Source organism: Uranotaenia lowii, chromosome 3, assembly GCF_029784155.1.
Source record: "Uranotaenia lowii strain MFRU-FL chromosome 3, ASM2978415v1, whole genome shotgun sequence".
Classification (NCBI taxonomy): Eukaryota; Metazoa; Arthropoda; class Insecta; order Diptera; family Culicidae; genus Uranotaenia; species Uranotaenia lowii.
Window position 1 is genome coordinate 83,893,985 of NC_073693.1, and position 22,970 is coordinate 83,916,954.

Consider the following 22,970-nt stretch of genomic DNA (forward strand, 5'->3'; position numbering starts at 1 on the left):
AGCCACATCCCGAATGGAGGCGTTCGGGTTTCGGTTGAAGGCCCCAACTACTCGGTTGTGATTTTTGGTGTTGTACGGAATACTTTTTCCTTCACTTCTGGGCTTCCGTTCGGTAGTCAATTTTAGCGATGGAACGATTCGAGAGATACTTGTTCTCGTGATGAATGCGCAAGATTTTATCACGCACAAGCTGTTCTTTCGACTCCATTTCCGCGAGTTTAAAACTTGCCGGATGCACACAATGAACTGTGAACTAAATCCACCCAAATTTTAATTAAATTCTACTTAACGGTTAAAAAGTTAGAGCAATTTTGTAGTGTGGCAATTTCATCGTGGACACCCTTTAGTAAGATGATATGGGTTTGTACAAATTTTAGGGATAAAAATGTATTGATATAGAGATATGCAACCTTTCCAGATCAATGTTAAGGTGTTTAAATGCTTTAGTTTTTTTTTTTTAATTTTTCGTAATTCATGCCGAAATGTGTGAAGAATTTTAATTTTGTGGTATTTGTACCGATATTGTCTGTTTTAAATTTTTAATACGAAACTTTACGGGAATTTTCAATTTGGAGTTATGAAACCCGAATTCGAAATTTAGAGCAATTTTTAGAATTAATTCCTGCCCCGACTCAAATTGTATCACGGGAAAAACGCTGTAGAAAATAATCCATTGAATATTTTTTTTCATGAAAATTTGCATAAAAATAGTGTGAAATGTATTGTTGACACTGTATTTTTCAATCGCTGATTTTTTTTAAAGTTGGAAAAAAGTGCATCACTCGAAGACCGACGATGCAAATATATTTGTACAAAATTCGGAAAAAATCTCGATCTTTTTCTGGAAATGTTGAAAACAATTTGAATAATGCAGTTAATGGCGTGTTTTGTTATCAAACATTTTACATTCAGTCAAAATCGATGTTCAGTTAGTGATCATGAACACAAACGTGTGATTACAGTTTTAGGTGAAATTTCTATTCTTTGATCAGAGCACTATGGGGTAACTCTGTACAAAAAGAAAACCAAATGTTTTTTTTTATGTTTTCATCTATTTTCTGATAAAATAAAACTTAAATATTATTTTACTAACTTTCAAGCTAAAGAGCAGACTTCCACTCTATTTCAAACTATTTTGGATAATTTCCTTTTTCAACGTATGCCTTGGAGAACCTACATAAGACCCATCGAAAATAACTGGATTATTTTGAGATAACAACTACGAAAATATCTCGAGGAGCTCAGTCCTGGGGAAAATTAAGAAAAATAGATTTCTGAACAGGAAAAGCCGCAGCAAAACTTTGTACAAAATTTAATGAATATTGTTAGGCTGAAAATTCGATTGTACGAATATGGTGTTTAATTTTAGCTTAGCTTGGTTGACTACTCATATCCACCTTAAATCATTGAACTCGAAATGCTTCATTTACAATTTTTTTTAAAAATTGATTCTAAAGGAACTTCGTGTTTTTTACATTTGTTTTCAAACTATACATTTCGAATTCCATGATCGCTGGCGTGGCTAAGCAGAACTAGTTTCACATCGCCAATGGTTGCTACTCCGTGATTAATCGAGGCCATCAATTTTGCACAAAGTCCAAAAGAATGGTGCTTGGGATTAGCAGCCATTCTCATTGTACAAAACTGATGCTCTCCCTTTTTTATATGATTAATAACGGCGCCGGCCACGTCCTAGTAGTCTATGAGGAAAAGGGAAGTATTGTTAGTAAGTTACTCTTTAAGTTCAACTTGCAACCTCTCGCTCTTGCATACTCCAAAAAAAATTTTTTTGAAATAGTCAGAACCAAAGACAAGCTAGTATCACCAACTATGGAAACCGGTACGAATATGGTGTTTAATTTTAATAAACTAAATATGCCCAAAGCTACCTAATGCTTTTTTTCTTCATTGATTGAAAATTTGAAAAGGATTGGTCAACTAGTCTAGTTTCTACAGCGTTTTCCACGTGATGCAATTTAAAAATCATACTAAAAAGCTCGAAACTTGGATAATATAATGCGGCATTTGAGATCGTTTTTTTTGTCAAATTCTGAATGAACTTATGAATTAATATTTATAATTCGGAGTAGTAATATCGAAACACATCACAAAAGCGCATAGTAAAATTTGAAGTAATATTTTTGATAAATTGTTACTATGAATTTGGAATTACCATTTTTGAAGCCAGAGCTAAAATTTATAATCAAAATTAAACTTGATTTAGAGGATTCGAAAACATTATTTTGAACTAACTATACAGGATATTAGAAATTTTTTGATAGTTTGAACTTCAAATTTGAAATTTTCTATACTGAACTTGAATTTTGGGCTCGGAATGCGTTTTCTGGCATTCAAATTTTGAAATGAGAAATTTACGAAAAAACAATCAGTCATGAAATATAACTTAACTAGCTGACCCGGTGTGCTTTGCTACACCTTTCAAAAACAAATGGTATTTTCAGAAATTATTCAAATTTTTATTGTTTCGTTTGCATTATTTTAAATCAAATTATAACAAAATTTAAAAGCAACCGCAATAAAATAAGAGCTGCAGCTGGAGTTTTGAATTGCAATACAAAGATGACTAAAACTATTTTTTGTATCTATCTGAAAGATCTGATAATTATTATCTGTTTCTTTAAGCTTCGCCCTGAGGTGGAAGGGTCTCAAATTAATCATATGCAAGCAATCTAACTTATAAAATATGGTAATTTTTGCTTGATATGTTCTGAATTTTTGCTAAGAAACTGATAAGAAAGTTCCCGCTGTCCTTCCCGTCACCCCCTGCTGAATGGAGGTCGTGATCATAAATAATAACACCCATTTTTTTCGAACCCAAAAATCCTCTTATATCATCTATAGTTCCATTGGTTGATAAGTTTTCAAGCATTAAAACAATTTTTTTATGAACCGCCCCCTTTCTTCCCCTCTCTACACAGTAAAGCGTAAGGGTATAAGGCTATAACAATCGTAGAAATATATATCTTAACCAAATACCTTTCCATGCCATATGGACCCCCTCACTCCTCCTATGTACCTACTCACTCGAAAGAGGATGGTGTGTCAAATAATCATAGAATCATATCAAAACAATTTCCATGTTAAGTTTTGTCCATTTCTCGGATTTGGTTTAAAGAAAAATTAAATGTAAGCTTTCTTCTTCCCTTCCTATATTCCCAATCCTTCTGCAAGAATGGAATTGATTCACATAGAAATATAGAAGCATTTCTCGTACCCAAATATCGTTTCATGCCAAATTTGGTTCCATTTGCTGTTGTAGTTCTCGAGTTATGCAGTAAAAATTGTATGAAACTCCCCTCCCTCTTTCTTTTCTCCACTCCTTCCAGAAGGAAGAGTTCTAAAACAATTATTAGAACATGTCTCGTTCCCAAATACCCTTCCATCCTAAATTTGATTCCATTTGTTTAATTAGTTTGCCGGATATTTAAAAAATTATAAAAAAGGTCCCCTCCCCCCTTTAAATGTTTCTACTGGAAAGAGGGAGGGGTCTGAAATAATCATAGAAACATTTTACGTATCCAAATATCCTCCCATGCCAAATTTGGTTCCATTTGCTTAATTAGTTTTTAAGCTATGTAAAAAATTATAAGAAGACCCCTCCCCCCTTTATATCTCCCTACTGAAAAGAGAGGGGGGGTTCTCCAATAGTCATAGAAATATTTTTCGTATTAAAATGCCTTCCCATGCCAAATTTGGTTCCATTTGCTTTATAACTATTTGAATTATGCAAAAATTATAAAAGAGGCACCTTCCCCTTTTCTACTGGAAAGAGGAGGGGGGGTCCCCAATAATCCTTGAAATATTTTTCGTACCCAAATACCTTCCTATGCCAAATTTGGTTCCAATATCTTGATTAGTTTTCGAGATATATGAAAAATTGTAAGGTAGCCCCCCTCCCCCCTTCCTATCTCCCCACTGAGAGGGGGGAGGGGTACCAAATATTCATAGAAACATTCCTCGTTCCCAAATACCACTCCATGCCAAATTTGAAACCATTTGCTTGATTGGTTCTCGAGTTATGCAAAAATTTGTCTATAGTTTGGGAGGCCCCTTCCTCCCTTCATGAGAGAGGGAGGGGTCTCAAACCACAATAGGAACCTTCCCCTGCCTCCAATACTCCCATCTGCCAAGTTTCACGCAAATCGGTTCAGTAGTTTCCGAGTCTATAGGGAACAGACAGACAGACAGACAGACAGAAATTCATTTTTATATATATAGATATATAACAGGAATATACATATCAGACTCAGGATTTGACCTTCGGAATTCGAGATAAAAATTTCGAAAGTCAGAATGTTTCGGAATTCAGGCTGTGAAAGTAAAAATTTGAGATTCGAGAATCAGGTCTGAAATTCTTTAATTCTTAATACAGGATTTCAATTTTTTAAGGATTCCAAAAATTATTCTTAATTAGGGATGTAGTTTTCAATGTTGAGACATACACGATTAAAAGTTCAGAATCGAGCTCGAATCCCGTTATGCGAAATAAGAATAAAAAAATCGTCATTTCAAAATCGAAATCAAGAATACTAAAGTAGCGATTCAAAACTTAACATAGAAATTTTCAAATGCCGTTTGTCCTGGCGCATGAGTTACAATTATGGAATTGAGAAGAACAAAAAATTAGAAAAGATTTTTTTAATGTTTCTGATTTGTTACTTAGAAATTAAAAATATAATTTTGGGTTGATTTGTTCCTTTGAAGGATCGAATAACATGTTTTATTTAACTTTAAAACAATTATTTCTTCAAAAACTGATAAGGATTAATAATATTTAAGACCCTTAATTTAACTTCATTATTTGTTCAAAATTTTAGATTATTTTTCATTTTCGGTTTTTTAATTATTTCAAATGTTTTTGATTTAAATATTTTCAATTGAATTTTATTTTGTTTCTATTTTATTTTTTTTTTTTTTTTTTTTATTTATTTTTTTAATGTTTAATAACATTATAAAAACAGTTTTCCAAATTTTATTATTATTTTTAATTTTTTAATTAGGTTCGTATTGTTTCGAGAATTTTGTTTAATTTGTTTTAATTACTCTTTTATTTATTTAGCTTTTATCATTTTAACCTCTTTTTCTGTAAGGAAGGTTTAGAGTTTTGGAGAAGGAATGGAAATTATTTTTAAAAAAGTATCGACTCCAATGTGCTGCTCGCAGTTTCGAATTTCTAAGCTATTCTGCTTCTAAATTTTCCTCTTTATCTTCTTTCAAATTTTCAAATGTTTTTATAGCTTATAAAAATTCTATTCATATGCATCTTTAAACAATTCATTTTTCAAGTTGATATTTTTTTGGTTGATATTTTTGTTTTCTATTAACATAATACTTTGTTTCATTTATGTATTTTGTTTGTTTTTCTTTTCCAAACTTAAGCTAGAAATTAAGAATGACCCATTATTATTTGCACAACAAAATAATTAGTTTCAAATTAGAACGCCAAACCGCCTAACCGATTTTATTTTTTTTTAACCCTTCAATGCCGCATCTGTAAGGTTGCCAGATTGCTTGATTTTATCCTGGTTTCCCGGATATTTAATACAAAATTTGGAAAAAGTCCGGACCGGCCTGGTTGCCCGTATTTCATTGCAAAAAGCTCCAATATATTCACTTTATTTTCCAACTCAAACAAACAAACAAAAATTGTGTTTTTTTTTTATTTATGCGTCCAAAACAAAAATTTTTGAGCAAGTTTATAAAAATAATCTTTACAGGTTTTTTGAAATCCTTACATATAATTTAAAATCTGCTGATGAGTTTTCACGAACAAAATTCTTTTCAAGTGTTTTTTTTGCCTTGATTTTTGTTGAGTAGTCTGGGCTTTGACCAAATTTGCCCGAATATTTCCCGGATTTTTGATTGTAAATTTTAGAATCAAATGCCCGGATTTCGCCAAGTTTTAAAATAAAATAGCTCAGATTTTTTTGACTTGGATACGTGCTGATAAAATTCTGGCAACCTTACGCATCTGCTAAGGATTTCCAAAAATCTGATAGAAATGAAAGTAAGAATAGTTATCAAAACAACGCTTATTTTGTATTTTTATCTTTTAAAACATATTTTTAAGGGATGTATTATATTCTCGTTAGGTCTTAAAAACAAGAACAAACATTTTATCCTCAGGATAAAATTTAGATCTTTTTCAAGTTTGTTGAGAGAAAAATGTGAGCTTCGATTTCTTTTAGAAACTGAAATTTTATTGCTGATTCAAGCAATTAAGATTCAAATTTCAAGGTTCCAACTGAAAAACTAAAATAAACTTGAATATTCTAAGTTCATACCCTTATTTTTGTTTCCGTAGGGGTAAGATTGAACACTGGGTTTTTCGATTATTTTTTTCTGTTAAAGGGAATGTGGCATGTTTCATATTTCTAAAAGCAGTACTGGACTCCTATGAACGTAAAACATGGATGGGCTTGTGATATAGCTCAGTTGGCAAGTCAGTTTCTTTCTGAGCCAATGTCCGTGAGTTCGAGCCCAAGAGTAAACATCGATCACAGTTGTACCGGATAAATTTTTCCATGACTTGTAAGCCAACTTCATCGTTGATATGTATAAGTCGTGAATGACATAAAGATGTTAAAACGACTATAATCGAAAAAAAAAAGTTAAACATGGATGCAAAAATATATAAGACTACTTTAAATTTTATTTAAAAATCGATTTCGTCTCTGTTTAGAATTTAATGCTTTGGGGTAACATTGATCAGTCACTATTTTGATGGTTAAACCAATTTTCTTGATCATAAAGGATACAGAACACCTTCATAATTTTTACAAATGCTAGTTTATTTATAGAATTTCGGTGTTTCTTGGTTAAGATTTCTTCGCGATCCAAAAAAAACAACATCGAGGTCCTTAATGTGTTAAGGCTGAACAACAAATAAAATCGAAAGATGGACAATGATGCTGCATAAATTAAGGAGCTTCATTTTGTTTATCTTACTGTTAAAATTTTTACAACAAAGGCAAATGAAATATTGCCTTAATTCAATTCCCTAGGTCCTCACGCTATTCCCTTTTTTTTTTCCTTTAATTTTTACCATTTGATAGGGTTTCTAGCCTTTTTTTCATAGACTGCCTTACTCTTGGAAAATGTACCTTTTTTAATATCAAAAATTTACCTTAAACCACAACAACAACTACACCCAAACAATGCATTTATTAAGGAAACAAGTTGAACTCTCACATAAATCAACCTGTTTTCTTCTAATAGCTTTAAATCATCAGGAAGGGTGGGTTTGCGCACCTTTGAAAAAAGAATAGATATTTCAAGATTTCGAAACGACATTTTTAATTACATTTGAAATTTTCTAAAACAAACCAAATTTGAAACCTAACTTATGGGTTTTTAAACGTTGAAAAAAGTTTTGAGATATTTCAACTTTAGACTTAGAGCAAGTTCACTGGTGTTGGGAAAAAGTGGTAGAAATTTTGTTACTTTTTGCACATTTTGAAAATTTTGCCATGCAAAAACATTTTCAATATCTGTGGCCTTCAAGTTTTTTAATAACACGTGTTGTAGTTTCGGAAGCTGTGATGAAACAGTGTTGTAAAAAAATACAACGCCCAAGATCTTGAAAACATTTTTGCATGGTAAAATTTTCGAAATGCCAAAATTTCTACCACTTTTTCCCAACACCAGTGAACTTGCTCTTAGTTGTTGATGATTAGGTGGAAAAATTTCAAGTTGAACAAAGTTACCCCGGTGATCAATGTTACCCAGGGTTACGGTAGGACATTTTTTTTCATAGGGATATTTTCATCAAGATTCAGCTAAATACTCACTCATATTGTTAATGGCATTCGAGTAAACCGGCTCGCACAGCTGGGTCCAGTGGCCGGACACCGGATCAACCTGGAACGCCTGGAAGCACAGACACACCTGGTTCAGGTTCATCGATTTGGCCATCTCGCCCGCCTCCTTGTGCATCTGGTGCTCCTCCCTCAGGGTCAGATCTCGATTCAGCTCCACCGAGCGATGTTTCTTGATTTTCTTGCACAGCTCCTCGGCTATGTTCTTTTTGGCGGTGTGAATAATGCCCATGCCCTGGAACATGGCCACGTACCCGGATTCTGCATTGACTTCGATATCGTGCGGATCCACAAGATCGATCTCGCCACTTTTGATGACCAGGTGATGGGAATGGGCGGCCCGTTTTGATGGATCCACCTGGAAGAGAGAGCATCGGATTTTGGCTTCGCCCTGATAGCCACGAAGTTCTACAGTCGGGAACGTTTTCTTGCTTTTTTCGGTCCGCACTCCCATCAGGGAACCGTGGGTTCCGTGCATTTCCGATTGGTACCGGAACCGGAACTTGTCCACCGGCTGCTCCAGGATCACAAGATGTGGCACCGAGAGTTCGATCCGTTGTGGTTCGGAGGCTAAGAGAGGGGAACGGAAAGGATGGTTGCTCGTTAGGATTCGAGGATTTTCGGGAAAATAGTTAGATTCTAGCTTACCGTTGCCGTGAGCTGTGTAGGTGAAGGTCTGAAGCTGTCCATCTTCTCCTCCAACGGACTGTGGGCTGTAGTAATGGTAACTGGTAGAGATGTTCAAATTTTGCATGTTGTACGAACTGTTGTCACTGTTGGTGGACTGCGGGGACATGTTACTTTGGCTGGATGGCGAATTGCTGGACTGGTACTTGGCGTTCGAACCCTCACTTGCACTATTGGATGCTGAGGACTCCATCGAAAGAACCGAATACGACGGCGATGACGATAGCTGTTGTTGTTGCTCTGCGATCGAAATGAAAAATGAGAGGAAAAAAAATGCTTCATCAGTAACCCGGCTCAGCATAGATTGACGTCGGTGAAAGTAACGGTTCCAGGCGACCGTTCGAGATTACGCTTACTGATTCATTAGTGTTGAATGTGAAACAAAATAATTCCAACAAGCTATACGCAACCTGTAAGATTGCGTGGGTGTAGCTTGTTCCATTGTTTCTGGATATTCCGGAATGTTTGGAACAAGATCGGCTTCTGTTTCATCTCAATCACCTTATTCGACATTAGATGAATCAACATAACATCCACCCACGCGCATGGTCTATCCTCGGATACTCGTTCGTGACATTGAGTCATTCCAATCAAAAGACTTATGACACAGGTCAATCAGTGAAGACTCTGTCATACCCGAAAATCCGCCGCGATAATGTTATCAATATTTTCATGTAATTGACCCACTGATGATTCACCTGTATTACGTTATGTCGATGAACTGTCCCCAAACATACAGAAGAATAATGAAAATATTTACCCACAAAATGACGACACAGGAGCTGCGTCAGGGAATCTCCTCTGAAACTTTGAAACTGCATACTTCGCCTCGTGCCCATAAATCAAGATAACAATGACGTCTTATGTCACTACTTGACGCTTCCAAGTCCACCAAATCAAGCTGTAGTCCACGAATGACGTAGATTCCAACAAATTCTAACAAAATCACTCCTAAACGGTAGAACTACACACCTTTCCCCAGTAAAACTCATAGAGCCAATGTAGGTTGTCCGGGCAAAACGTCCTACTGATATAGGTAGCTCGGAGTCATCGCTCACTCACCTGGATTTGAGCTTATCAGTTCCCCCGGCTTGGCGCGGCCCGAACATACCCCTAACGTAACGTTTATCAACCTTTCCCCAGTTGTCGAATCCAGTGCCATTTTCGCATCAATGAATGAATTTTCTGTTATCGGACAATCACGAGATGCTTGAAGTGGTTGTAGTAAATAAAGGGTTCGATCTCTCTCGAGCACTCGCCCGTTTCTAAATTTGTCGAGTATTACCTATTATCTGTTGGTTGTACAGTGATAGCCGTTATCGATATTGGCTATCTAACATCCGGTCAAAATACTGAGATGTACAATTCGAATCAACGCGATTAAAACAAACAGGAGAATTTAAAACGATTTACGAAGAACGGGTAAAATTTATTCCCTCTTCATTAAAAAAAAACATATAGTGCAGCATCAGAACTAATTTTTCGATAATAAAACAAACGAAAATCCCGTTGAAGCCAGTGATTTTTTTTGTTTTTTTTTTTTTTTTCATTTTTTGGTATGAATAAAAAACAAAATACACACTAGTGACTCGGATAGCAATTTTCTTTGAAAACCTTTTTTCAGCCAGCATGAGACTTCCAAAGAACACAATTTAACTTTTGGTAACATACCGCTTCTATTTTTATCGATTTTTCCAAGGAATTGGTTTAAATTAAAAATTTCATGCACTACTACAGTGGCTTGTGATAATTGTAGCTCAGTTTGCAACCCAGTTGCCTCCTGAGCCGATGTCTGCGAGTTCGAGTCCAAGTGTAAACAAACATCAAACAAAGTTGTACCGGATAAGTTTTTCAATAACTGTCTATCAACTGCAACGTTGATATAAAGTCGCGAATGTAAAACCATTATAATCGAAACAAAAAAAATGCACTAATACTGCTACTTTGAAAAGAAAGTGCTATCCATTTATGTTGTGTGTAGGATGATGATTTATAGCTAAGGTGCGAAGAAGATTCATATAAATAAATGTAATGGAAATAACTTTTTATGATCCTCCAAAAACGGTAAAAACCGATTATAAGAATGTGACGGGATTTGCCTGATGAAATTTTATTTTCAATAAATTGACCGATACCTCACTGTTGTGGACGTAAGGTTATCAGATTTTTTTCAGCACGTATGCAGGCCGGACAAATCCGAGCAACTTAATACAGGTACAAACCTGGGAAAATCCGAGCATTGGATTTCAAAATTAAAGACCAAAAATCTGGGCGATATCCGGGAGAATTTTGTCGAATCCAGAAATTACTAAACAAAAATCAAGAAAAAAAAATGAAAAAAATGTTTTCCATCAAAACTTATCTACAGGTTTTAAATCGTATTTTAGGCTTCCGAAAAACATTTCATGAATATTTTAGCAAAACTTGCTCTAAAATTTGTTTTGGAAGAATAAATAGAAAAAATCTACAACACAATTTATTGTATTTTGGTTTCATTTGACAAATAATGTGAATAAATCCGGGCAATATCCAGTTAATTTTTCAATGAAATTTTGGCAAAATGCCAGACCGGGCAAGACTGTTCGCAAATTTTGCATTAAATCTTCAAGCAAACCTGTATAAATCCGGGCAAACTGGAAACCTTATGTGAGCGTATTATGTGATTTCTAGAAAAAATTTTATACCAGAATACTTTGAGAGTGCTTTCAACTATAATTAAAATTTGAATACTAAGACAAGTTAGAATGTTTTATCAAAAGTTTGTCGAAAAATTAATGAGATACATATTTCTAAAAAATAGAAAAAAAATCTTTTGAAAGACAGTTCATGGAAACACTTTTGCTTAACATCTTTCTTTCACGACAAAGGGCTATAAATTTAGGCAAACATTACACAAAGCTAAATAAAAAATTAAAAAGCTAAATAAAGCTAAATAAAAAATTAAATATTTAAAACCAAATCAGTTAGTTGGCTTCCAAAACACATGTGCATTATTAAAAAATAAACTAATGGAAGTTAAGATTCTAGTTTTGTGCCCTTAAGTTTCAATTGAATTTGAAGGTTTGGAAGTTGTATGAGCCACCCTTTACAAACAAAAGTAAGAGAGATCTTCAATAAAATGAATGAGAGTCTTCATTCATTAAAATATGAAGGATCTATTAAAACAATATATTATCAATACATTATAACCATCTCATCATGTCAAAATGCTTACGTTTATAAATTTTTAACAAGAAATAAATGAAAATTGTTTAAATTTTGTCACATTTTTGATAATTTTATATGGGAGCCCTCTCTCCGTAAATTTTGAAGGGTTTTGAAAGTTTTATAGGAAACCATTTACGGTGCTGAAAACGGCTACACATGAAATTAAACGTTGATCGGTTTAGAAGTTTCCGTAAATCGATCAAAATGTTGTCATATCTTTAATTATTTTATATGGGAGCCCGTTTTCATTTAATTCGGCGGGTTTTGAAAGTATTTAAGAAATCACTCCCGGTTTTGAAAACGGCTACATACCAAATTTTATGTTGATCGGTTCTGTAGTTTCTAAGACAATAGAGAACAGATAGACAAACAAAAGTTTTCATACGAATTTTGATGAAATTTTATGTAAAAAAAATGAGAAGTTTTTAAAATAAAATAAGTTATCTCTAACAAAACTTGTTTGCCAACTCTAATCACGCCATATATGAAAATCTCTTAAAAATGATTCGAGTATTGTCATATTCCTGGTTATTTTGTATGGGTTTACAAAATCGAAAAATGCCTAATGATATTTTGAATCAACTTATTTCTTTAAAACCACGATTTGTGCCAAGTTGATAAAAAAAATTAAAAATTGTTCGAGCTCTGTCGCATAGTAAGTAGATTTATATGGGTTTCTCCCCCTTTCAACAATGGCAGAAAGTTTCAATACAATAAATCGTCTAAATATGTCAAAAGTTGTCCTACAAAACAATAAGTGATGTGAAAATTTGGTTTTGTAAAAAATGTAATAAAAATTGCTTAATTATTGTATATTTTGAGCCGTATTTATACGAATTTTGAAAAAAAAAACACATGCAATAATGAATACGCAACGTAAAATCAATTTTTCAATTAGCTTTTTAATGACAATTTTTTTCTCTGATGGGTTATCCCAGATTATATAAACATATTCCGGTCTCTTAAACCAAAGTATATTATTGATTATTCCGATGTTCTCCCGACTTTTCCGGACATCTATCTATATATAAATGGATTTCTATCTGTCTGTCTGTCTGTCTGTTCCATATAGACTCAGAAACTACTAAGCCGATTTACTTGAAACTAAGCAGGTGAGTGCTTTTGAGGCCTGGGAAAGTTCATATTATAGTTTGAAATCCCTCCCTATCACTGGAAGGATGGACAAATGTTGTAAAAAAGACAAATGTTTGCATAGCTCGAGAACTGATTGAGCAAATCAAACCAAATTTGTCATGGGAGGGTATTTGAGTACGAGGAATGCTTTTATAAATATTTGGTATCATTCCCTTTTTTCAGTGAGGAGATGAGGGAGTCTACCTTACAATTTTTTTACGTAACTCGAGAACTTATCAAGCTAATGGAACCAAATTTGGCATGGGAGGGTATTGGAGCACGATAAATGTTTCTACGATTATCAGATCACTCAGTGGGGAATTAGGAAGGGAGGACGGGGGCTTTCATATATTTTTCATTGCATAATTTGAGAACTATTCGATCAAATGGAATCAAATTTGGCTTGGAAGGGTATTTGGGTACGAAAAATAATTCTATGGTACCTCTCCCATCTTCAAATGGAGAAATAGAAATGGGAGGGGGCTTCTTTATAATTTATTGGAATACGAGAAATATTTCTATGATTTATTTTTTTTTTGATATTTTAAGAACCCTGCGTTCTTCCATTGGGAAATCTTCAAAGGGGGAGGGTGCTCCCATACAATTTTTCGCATAACTCGGGAGCTTATCGAGCCACTGGCACCAAATTTGGAATGGAAGGGCTTTTGGATACGAAAAATAGTTATATACTTATTTGAGACATATTTTTCCTTCCATTAGGGATAAAGTTAGGGAAAAGGGGAGCTCCCATACAATTGTTTTGCATGAACCAAGAATTTATGTTACAAATAGAATCAAATATTAAATGGGAAATTATTCGGGTACGAGAAAGGGTATTATGACTATTTGAAACCCCATCCGTCTTACAGGGAGTAGGAAGGGGGGAGGGGGGCCCAATACAATTTTGTTGGTATAACTGGGGAAGCAATGAAGGAAATATAATCAAATTTGACATGGGAAGGTATATGAGTACGAGAAATGTTTTTATGAATGTTGCCTCGCAGTGTGGAGAGGGGGAGTGACGGAGGGAGTTCCATATAAATGTTGTTGTATTGCGAATGGGAAGGGGAACGGAGGGCTTCTATACAATGCAATAGAAACCATATGACGCATGACGTAAGGGAGGTTGTAATTTGAGACACTCCTTTAATCTTGAAAAGTTTTCAGACCAACGCAGCGGAATTTGACGTTATTTAGATACTACAAAAACTATCTACAGTAGTTCGTGAGCCCTTTTCGCATAGAAAGAGGGAAAAGATGATGATCCCATACCAGTCAAACATACATTTTGGCATAATTAAAAAATCTATGAAGCTTATACAACAGAGCAAAACTTCCAGATCATAGATAACTAATTCAGAGATCAAATTTCAGAAAATTAGATTAAATCATCTTTATAGTGCAGCTCAAAACTCAAGTTACAGCTCTCATTTTAAAGCTATTACTTTTGAATTATGCTGAACTTTGAATGATGCCTAAAAAAACTAAATTTAAATAATTTCCAAACATTTCATTTATTTTTGGGAGGTGTAGCAAAGCAGACCGGGCTAGTTTAATATGAAATTTAAGAAAGATCCGAATTTGGTTGAAAAGAGCCTAGATTTTGCTGCATTTATTTATTTTATTCATAAAATCCACCAAAAAACTCGAATCAAGTTTTTTTTTATTTTCATGTTCATAATGAAATTTTTTAACAATTTTTAACACATTAAAAATTGAGGGATTTTATTGAAGCCCAAAATACTATTAAAAATCTGCGGATGTGTTTCGATAAACAAAATCTTTTTAAAATGTTTTATATCTTGATTTTTATTGCATAACTCCTTGGTTTCAACAAAATTGTGACACCAAATTCCAGGGTTTGCCGGACCCGAATAAGTGCAGGAAAATTCTCGCTAGCTTATACTACCAGAGAAGACTTCGATGCTTGGAATGAAACAAACTGCGATTAGAATGATATTTCAATAATAGCATTGTAATATTGGTGTAAGTATATTCTAGTTGATTATAATGCATTGCTAAATCAGCCATACATACTACTGATTGAAGAGCAAGTTCACTGGTGTTGGGAAAAAGTGGTAGAAATTTTGACATTTTGAAAATTTTACCATGCAAAAATGTTTTCAAGATCTTTGAGCGTTGTATTTTTTACAGCACTGTTTCTATTTCAGCCGTATGTGATAGAAATATTGATATTTTTGCATCACAGCATGCGAAAATAGAACACGTGTTGTTGAAAAACTTGAAGGTCACAGATCTTAAAAATGTTTTTGCATGGCAAAATTTTCAAAATGTGCTAAAAGGGACAATATTTCTATCACTTTTTCCCAACACCAGTGAACTTGCTCTAAAAGATGTGTATTTTCGTCAAATTATCCATAATTCAACTTTGTAAACAAATGACCTGTCATTTTTTTTTCTTTAATTAGGTATGCAATTGTAGTAGTAACTAACATAAACTTTATTCTAGTTTATTCTTGACCACCTAGTAGCAAACAATGTGTCTAAGAACTGAAATCTAAGTAATACTGTGTCTTGTTTGTAAAAGAATAAATTTACAAATATAATTTTCAGTTATATCAATATGTAATTTTTTATAACCGTTCGTATAAACTTTCTTCTAGAAAGCTAGGGAAAACTGGAAGCAGGTGATTTTTGCTGTCAATCCCTGCATAATTAATCAAGCAATAAAACACTCCGTTGGATGTTCGAATAAACCATAGGTAATCAAGACCACACTTTCAAAGAGCGCATTGAAAAGATCCTGTCAAAGTGACAATAAACACGGTCCCAGATAATTAACAAACAGTGGAAAAAATCAGCATTTTTTCTTTGAAACGTGGAGTGAAACAGTCAGTCGACCACCCACGCGTAGAACATTGGGCAATCTCGCGCCTAATTACTTACTCACAGGTTATTCAAATCGAATGCCCTCATTTGCATAGAACTTTTCACATCTGCCAAACAGCCGCCGAGGGTGGGGGGATTTTCGATGATAAAAATCCGTCGTAGGCACCTTCAAAGGAGCAAAACTTAATTTCTACAACAAGAATAATTGGTAGGCAACCTCCAAACATTTAAGCACTATCCCACAGACGCTTTTGCGCCCCCGCGCATTAACCAATTCCGGATAAAACGTGATTAAGGCTTCAGGGCGTGCAGTGCAGTGGTATATCCACTTCCTATGCAAATACTGCAGTCTGAACATGAGTTTATGATAAGGCGGCGCGACGCAACAGTAATTAGAATGCGTTTTCCGCTGTATATTATTATCATTTGGAATTTGCAAAGTGCGAAGCGCCTTACCCTTTGATGGGGCCCAGCAAAATTGCACTGAAATTGTTGTTTGCTTAAAAGTTGAAATACCCTGGGAAGAAATTGTTCCATCCATGTCTGTGCCGCCGATGATGGTCAAGTGGAAACTTAAAACATTAACTAGGCGAAACGTAACTTTAAAAGGCTTGGTACACACAGTAACTTAAGGGTACCTGATTTCTTATTTAATATTTTATGTTAATTGCACATGCGAAGCATTCAAACAAACAAACGAGATTATGCATGTTAGTTGAGGCAAAACCCTTGAATGTAAATATCATCTGAAGTTATTGTCTCTTTATATAAGTCAAAGGTTGGCAAACGAGATTTATGCGATGTAGGCTAACTAAATGCTTAGAAATTAGGTTGTCATAATTGTACTAGATGTTATTAGAATCGAATTGAATTCTTAATACTTTTCACATGTAATATGTTCAGTTATCAAACCTTTTGTGTGGATATTTACATAGACCTATACAAAACGAATTTATAAAAACTCAGAAGGAGTTCAGAAATGTTTCAATTCAGTGTGATCAATACTCAATAAGTATCAAAAAGTCATGTTAAACTTTATCAGGTAAAAAATAGTTGGATGTTTTAAATGTTAGGATACTTATAAAAATATCAAGGAACTACGTTTGTTTTCTACTTGAAGTATATCTAATGAACGATAGTGAATGGTCTGAAAGATTGTGATTAAACTGACTTGATAAAAGGATGATTCGATATACTGAAATTTGACGATCGTTACCAGAAGATCTGATACGTGGTCGATTTGAAGGGATAAAAAATACTATCTAATATTTGTTGTAAGCCTACTTGGTTGAATAATTCTACTTCTTACGAAAAGTTACGTCATAAAAAAAGTTCTGTTTTGAAAGATTGTAATAATGTTCAACAGAGAAGAAAATAGTTTCTTTTATTCTGATTTTGAATAGACCACAATTCATTTCGTTCAAAAGAATTCTTCATTCTCGGTAGAAAGCCAATTTTTGATTGAATCAGAAGATGAAAATAAGGCTGAAATGCGTGATTATGAAGAGCGAAATCAGCCAGGAATTTTTCACATTAAGAATTCTCCTTCTGCTAGATTGAACTGACTTCACGGATCCGAATTAAACAGTCATATTTATAGCTGAATTGACAAGTATTGCAATAGACGTTTAATCATGAAAGTGTGCAAGGCATTGCTACATATGAGCCTATATATGTATGACCCTGAATTTTTTTCACGTTTTCTGACATAATTTAGTACTGTAAAAGAATTCCAACAATTTTAATGCATCAAAAAGTCAATTAGCAATAATGAAGCCTTAAAAAATGAAAAAAAATATCTCATTTTTTACACTGTTCAAACAAAAAAAAACTATTGATTTTTTTTTGTATTTCTATGCCATTAACTGCTTAGTCAGATATCAGTAAAGTTATGTATTTCCGTTGACGAAATTTTTTTTTCTGAACTTTTATAAGAATTCATAAGCTCATGGTAAAAAAGAAAATACAGTTTATCACAGACTGAGTAAATATTGAACTTTTTTTTTATTTCACACTAGCTGACCCAGTCTGCTTTGCTACACCTTCCAAAGGTACGTAATGTTTGAAAAAGTTATTTTATCATACCCCCTTTTCTCTTCACACTGAAAGGCGGAAGGGTTTATAACGATCATAGAAACATATTTCTTATCCAAATACCATTCCATGCCAAATTTGATTCCATTCGCTTGATTGGTTCTCAAAATATACAGGAACTCTCTCCTCTTTCCTATCTCACTACTGGAAGAAAGAGTGGCACCAAATATCAATAGAAACCTTTTTCGCACTCAAATACCCTTCCACGCCAAAATTGGTTCCACCTGCTTCAATAGTTCTCGAGTTATTCAATAAAAATGTTATGAGAGCACCACTCTTTGCGTCCTGTCTTCTCAATAGAAGAAGTTAGGGTTCTAAAATAATCATTGAAATATTTTTTGTATTCAAATACTCTCCTCTGCTAAATTTGGTTTCATTTGCTCGCATAGTTTTCGACTCATGTTATCGGTCCCAAATACACTTCCAGATCACTTTTGGTTCCATTTGCTCGATTTGTTCTCCTTTATTACAAGAAATATATGGAGGACCCCCTCCTTCCTTCCTATCTTCCCACTGTAAGAGAGGAGGGGTCTAAAATAATCATAGAATCGTATATCGTATCCGAATCCTCTCCCATGCCAAATTTGGTACCATTTGCTTGATCAATTTTCAAGTTATGCAAATATTTGCCTTTTGCCTGTAAGACCCCCTCCCACCTTCCTGTAAGGGAGAGGAGTCTCAACCATAAAAGGAACCTTCCCCGGCCTCCAATACCCCCACATGCCAAGTTCCACAAAAATAGGTTCAGTAGTTTCCGAGTCTAAAGGGAACAGAGAGACAGACATACAGACAGAAATCCATTTTTATTTACATTGATGTCTAGAGTTCTGTAAAGTTTCGTTTTGGTTCAAAAATCCTCCATTTCTTTCTTTTTTTTGCAAAATTATAAAGTTACATTTTTATGAGCAAACATTAACTCTAAGGTTTAAAATTTAAAATTTTGTTCGGAAAAACGAACATGATCTGCCTTTTTACTTGGGAACCGAGCTGTCTAAACGTTTTAGTGCAAATTTATAAATTTTTTAAATGAAATTTTTCTGCTAAACGTCTTGTCAAAATTTTCGAAACGTTCAAATTTTAGTAGATTTGATTTTGATTTAATTGAGAATAAGAAATTAAAAATTCAGAATTAGATATCAGTTATATAATGATGACATTAAAATGTTGAAACACATTCAAAAAATATAATAAATTTTACGAAGCAAAAATAGATGCTATGCTCAAACAAAACCTATTGAAAAACCTTACTATTGAAAAAAGATATAAATGTTTGAATCGCAAAAAATTGAAACGTATGTATTAATACTCTCGCATATTTAATTTCACACTTAATGTCTTACATAATATTTTATAAAAAAAAAGACGAAACTTAAACCGCTGATCACACTGACATGACACTTAGAACAAAAATTCAACCATTTTCTGTCTAATTTTTTGTTGTCAGATTTTGCAGGTTCGCAATACCGACGCAATACCCAATTTGACAAAAAATGCCCCGTAGGAAAGATGTACCTGTTTAGCCCGATTTTATCGTAGAAATTGCTGTTTTTTTAAAGTTGGGTGGCATTTCCTAACTGGGATACCATTTCTTCAAATCGATCGATGCGCACTCTGGAATTGACATTGCGCACTTTTGGAAAAATTATCCAGAAAACGAAATCGAGTGTCCAGTCAGTATGGTCATTGACGAAAACACATTTTTTATGTATGGATAAATTGGTCTTTAAAACAAATAATTGAGTCACGGATATTCGCGTCAACGGATAATCTAATCCGACCTGTTAATGAAATTCAGCAAATTGACAAAAAAGGTTTTTAAAGGTAATATGTAGTCATTTATACTTGAATTCATAATTATAATGACTTTAGTGACAAAATTTAAAACAAATGGTGAGTTACCAGCTCAAAAAAAGTACCAAAATTACTAAAAAGTGATCAACTTCTAGCCCTGAAATATGCCATCAATCAGTTTCAGAAATTGTGGAGAAAACATTTTTAAGTAACCACATTGAAAATGATTGTTACTCAGAAATAAAACACAAAACACAATTTACGAAAAATAATTCTATTTGGGGGCCATTACGTGTAAAACGACAATTCAATATTCAATATTCATAAACGCAAGTGAATGAAGAAAAGTTATTAATGAAAAACCAGTATTTTTGCTAGTCTCGTGCCAAATACCTTAAAATCTCATTCACGTTTGAGACTCAAGCAACCCCTCCCCATGGTCAGATCTTACTCAAATTTGGCATTTGACCTTCTTGTAAGTTAATGATCAATTGTAGCTTGAATCGAGTGTGATTTATCATGTTTAATTCTTCCTATATGTACTAAGATAAGTACACTGCGGTTCGTTAAATCATTCAAAAATGCAAATATTACTTTTTTATTAAAATAACCATAACTTCTTAAATTTTCAGACGATTTTAATAAATAACCACTTGAAATCTTTTTTTTTAAATTGACGTTTAAGGTACAGAGAAAATATTTTTTTTTAATATTACCATCGAGTCTGAATCTGTCATTAAAACCAATTTTTTTTCAAAAACAAAATGCATTTTATATTATTTACTCTATCACAACTTCACTTATATCAACAATTATACTGTTGATCATATGAAAAAAGGAAGTTAAAATGATCGATAGCTAATTTATTCACCTCTACTAAGCAAAAAGGAAATTTAAAATAAATGTTATACAGTTCGAGATAATTGAATATATGTAGGTACAAGAACTTTTTTATTTTTGCTAAATTCAATATTTGGAGAATAACTCAAAAACTGTTCTACTGAGATTTTTTTAAATTTCAGTTTCGGATTTAGCATTTGATTATGATGAAATAATGTTTTTGAAGCCAACATTTCGGAAAAAGTACAAATTTTGAAGACGACTTCAAAATCACGAGACATACACAGCCAGATCTTGTCAGCATATCGGTGAGTAGTCAAATTACATTTACTACTCATCTGAAAAAGATAAATTTGATAGAAAAAGCCGTGAAAACCGTAACTTGCAACACTAAAGAAAATATACGAAAGCATTGAAATAATTTTGCAAACAACGCACAAAGCCACATTAATTCCATGATTACCAAAACAGTTTAAAAAAAATTCGCACTAACCGCTTAACCTAAAGATGTCCAAAGTAAGGTTGCCGCAAAAAATCCGGTGTTTTTGAGAAAAATAATTCTGCTTTTTTGATTTACTGATTTACCCAAAAAAATTGCTGTAAGAATTTTCTGTGATACTTTATTTATGAATTCCATTTAAAAAAAAAAGTCATGTCCAATTTGAGTCTTTTCTTCATTTAACTTTGGAAAAACAGTAAACATTACGGATCTAATCAAATCTTCGCACTTCTAATTAGGAAATTCAATAGTATTGACATGAAAAATATAATTCTATAATAATGTATAAAGTATTAAAAATTTGGGAAATTTCCAAAACTCTGTGATTTGTGTCCAAAGAAAGTTTGCCGCAAAAAATCCGGTGTTTTTGAGAAAAATAATTCTGCTTTTTTGATTTACGGATTTACCCAAAAAAAATTGCTGTAAGAATTTTCTGTGATACTTTTTTTATGAATTCCATTAAAAAAAGTCGTGTCCAATTTGAGTCTTTTCTTCATTTTACTATGGAAAACAATAAACATTACGGATCTTATCAAATCTTCGCAGAAAATTAGGAAATTCAATAGTATTGACATAAAAAATATAGATTTATAAAAATGTAGTATTAAAATTTGAGAAATTTCCAAAATTCTGTGATTTGTTTCATTTGTTCGGATTCAGGAAACAATTTTTTTCTAAATTCTTTGGGCTAAAGCACAAGTGAATTTTAACAGTATTTGTAAGTTTGTTCACTCAACTTAAAACTGCATTCTGTCTTCAATAGAATGAACATAAACAAAACACCATTAAAATTTGCTACGGCTTTTTTACTTACTGTTAACGCCAAAAAAAACAGCAGCGCGAGCCGAGCGCAATAACATCCCAATCAACCCATAATCAGCATCAATTGTTTTATCCATACCACACGTATCTGCAGTGATAATTGCTAGAGATAGCAGTGCGTGTGCAGAAATATGTACCTAGGTACCTAGTCAATTAGGATATATTGACAGTTCTACACGAACACTACTTAAACAGAAGGCCTCAGCCCTAACCTCAAACCATGGGAGAACAGAATCGATTTTTGAGAAGGGCGCACAATAAACGCGATTTTCCGGTACTAAAATCGACAAATTCGCCCTGTGGAAAAGTGATACACAGATATTCGTGTTTTGATTTTTTTGGGTGTTCAGGGCTGCCAAGTGTATTGATATTTGGAAACGATGATGATGCAATTAAAAGCATTGTTATTGAGAAACCTTTTCATGAGTACTGAGAATCTGCAACTTTCCCGTAGATTTATATTCGAATGTGAAATTAAACGCATCATTTATCTGAACGAAAGAACAACTCACTGTATCGCACACTTAAGCCAAGAAGCGAATTATGTGGATTTGTTTAAAATAGTCAGAGCATGCGGGCGATTATTTGCAAATTCAACATAAATGGGGCTTTCATTTAAGCTTGTTTGTAACAGTAAATGATTTTGCATTCGTTTAGAAGTTAGAAACAACTCTTTCTTAATCTACCGAGCAGTACATGAAAATATATTTCAGATGTTTTTAATTCACCTTGAACATTCATTAGCAAAAGATAGCTTATCTTCCCCGTATTGAACTCAAACGTTTAGCTGTTGATAGTTAAAAAATTAATCAATTCGGAAATATTATAATTAGTTTGAAACAAGCAAATACTGATTTTAGTAACGCACCTAGCATCACTGGTGAGGCCGCCAGCAAATCAAAATTTGAGGTTATGGCTGAGGCCAATTTTTCGTCAATACTATCGTCCGTATATACCCTTATAGCGTAGGAAAGGGAATGTGTGATAACCGAACGGATTCGAGCCGCTATTGTGAACTTTTGATAGCTAGGTAGAAAGTGGCTAGTCAGATAGAACCAATAAACCACCCGTATCGGTCGCATTCAATACAGTCCACTGTTCTTTTTTGTATCGTAGAGTGTTCGTTTTAGTAATAAAGTCCGTGATCGATTCACAGTGCCGTGTTAATTTATTATTGGTTGAATTTCAAACGTCGGGGATCTTCCGTG

General features: G+C 33.6%; 1 protein-coding gene across 1 annotated transcript in view; it reads right to left on the reverse strand.

Annotated features, from left to right (window-relative positions):
- LOC129754298 (nuclear factor NF-kappa-B p110 subunit) overlaps window positions 1-9,371 on the reverse strand; it is a 59,211-nt gene extending 49,840 nt beyond the window's left edge. The window contains 3 exon segments of the mRNA XM_055750268.1: window positions 7,812-8,408; window positions 8,487-8,765; window positions 9,286-9,371. Coding sequence (XP_055606243.1) covers window positions 7,812-8,408; window positions 8,487-8,765; window positions 9,286-9,364 — 955 coding nt within the window. The 5' untranslated portion in view covers window positions 9,365-9,371.
- Window positions 9,372-22,970: the final 13,599 nt, after the last annotated feature.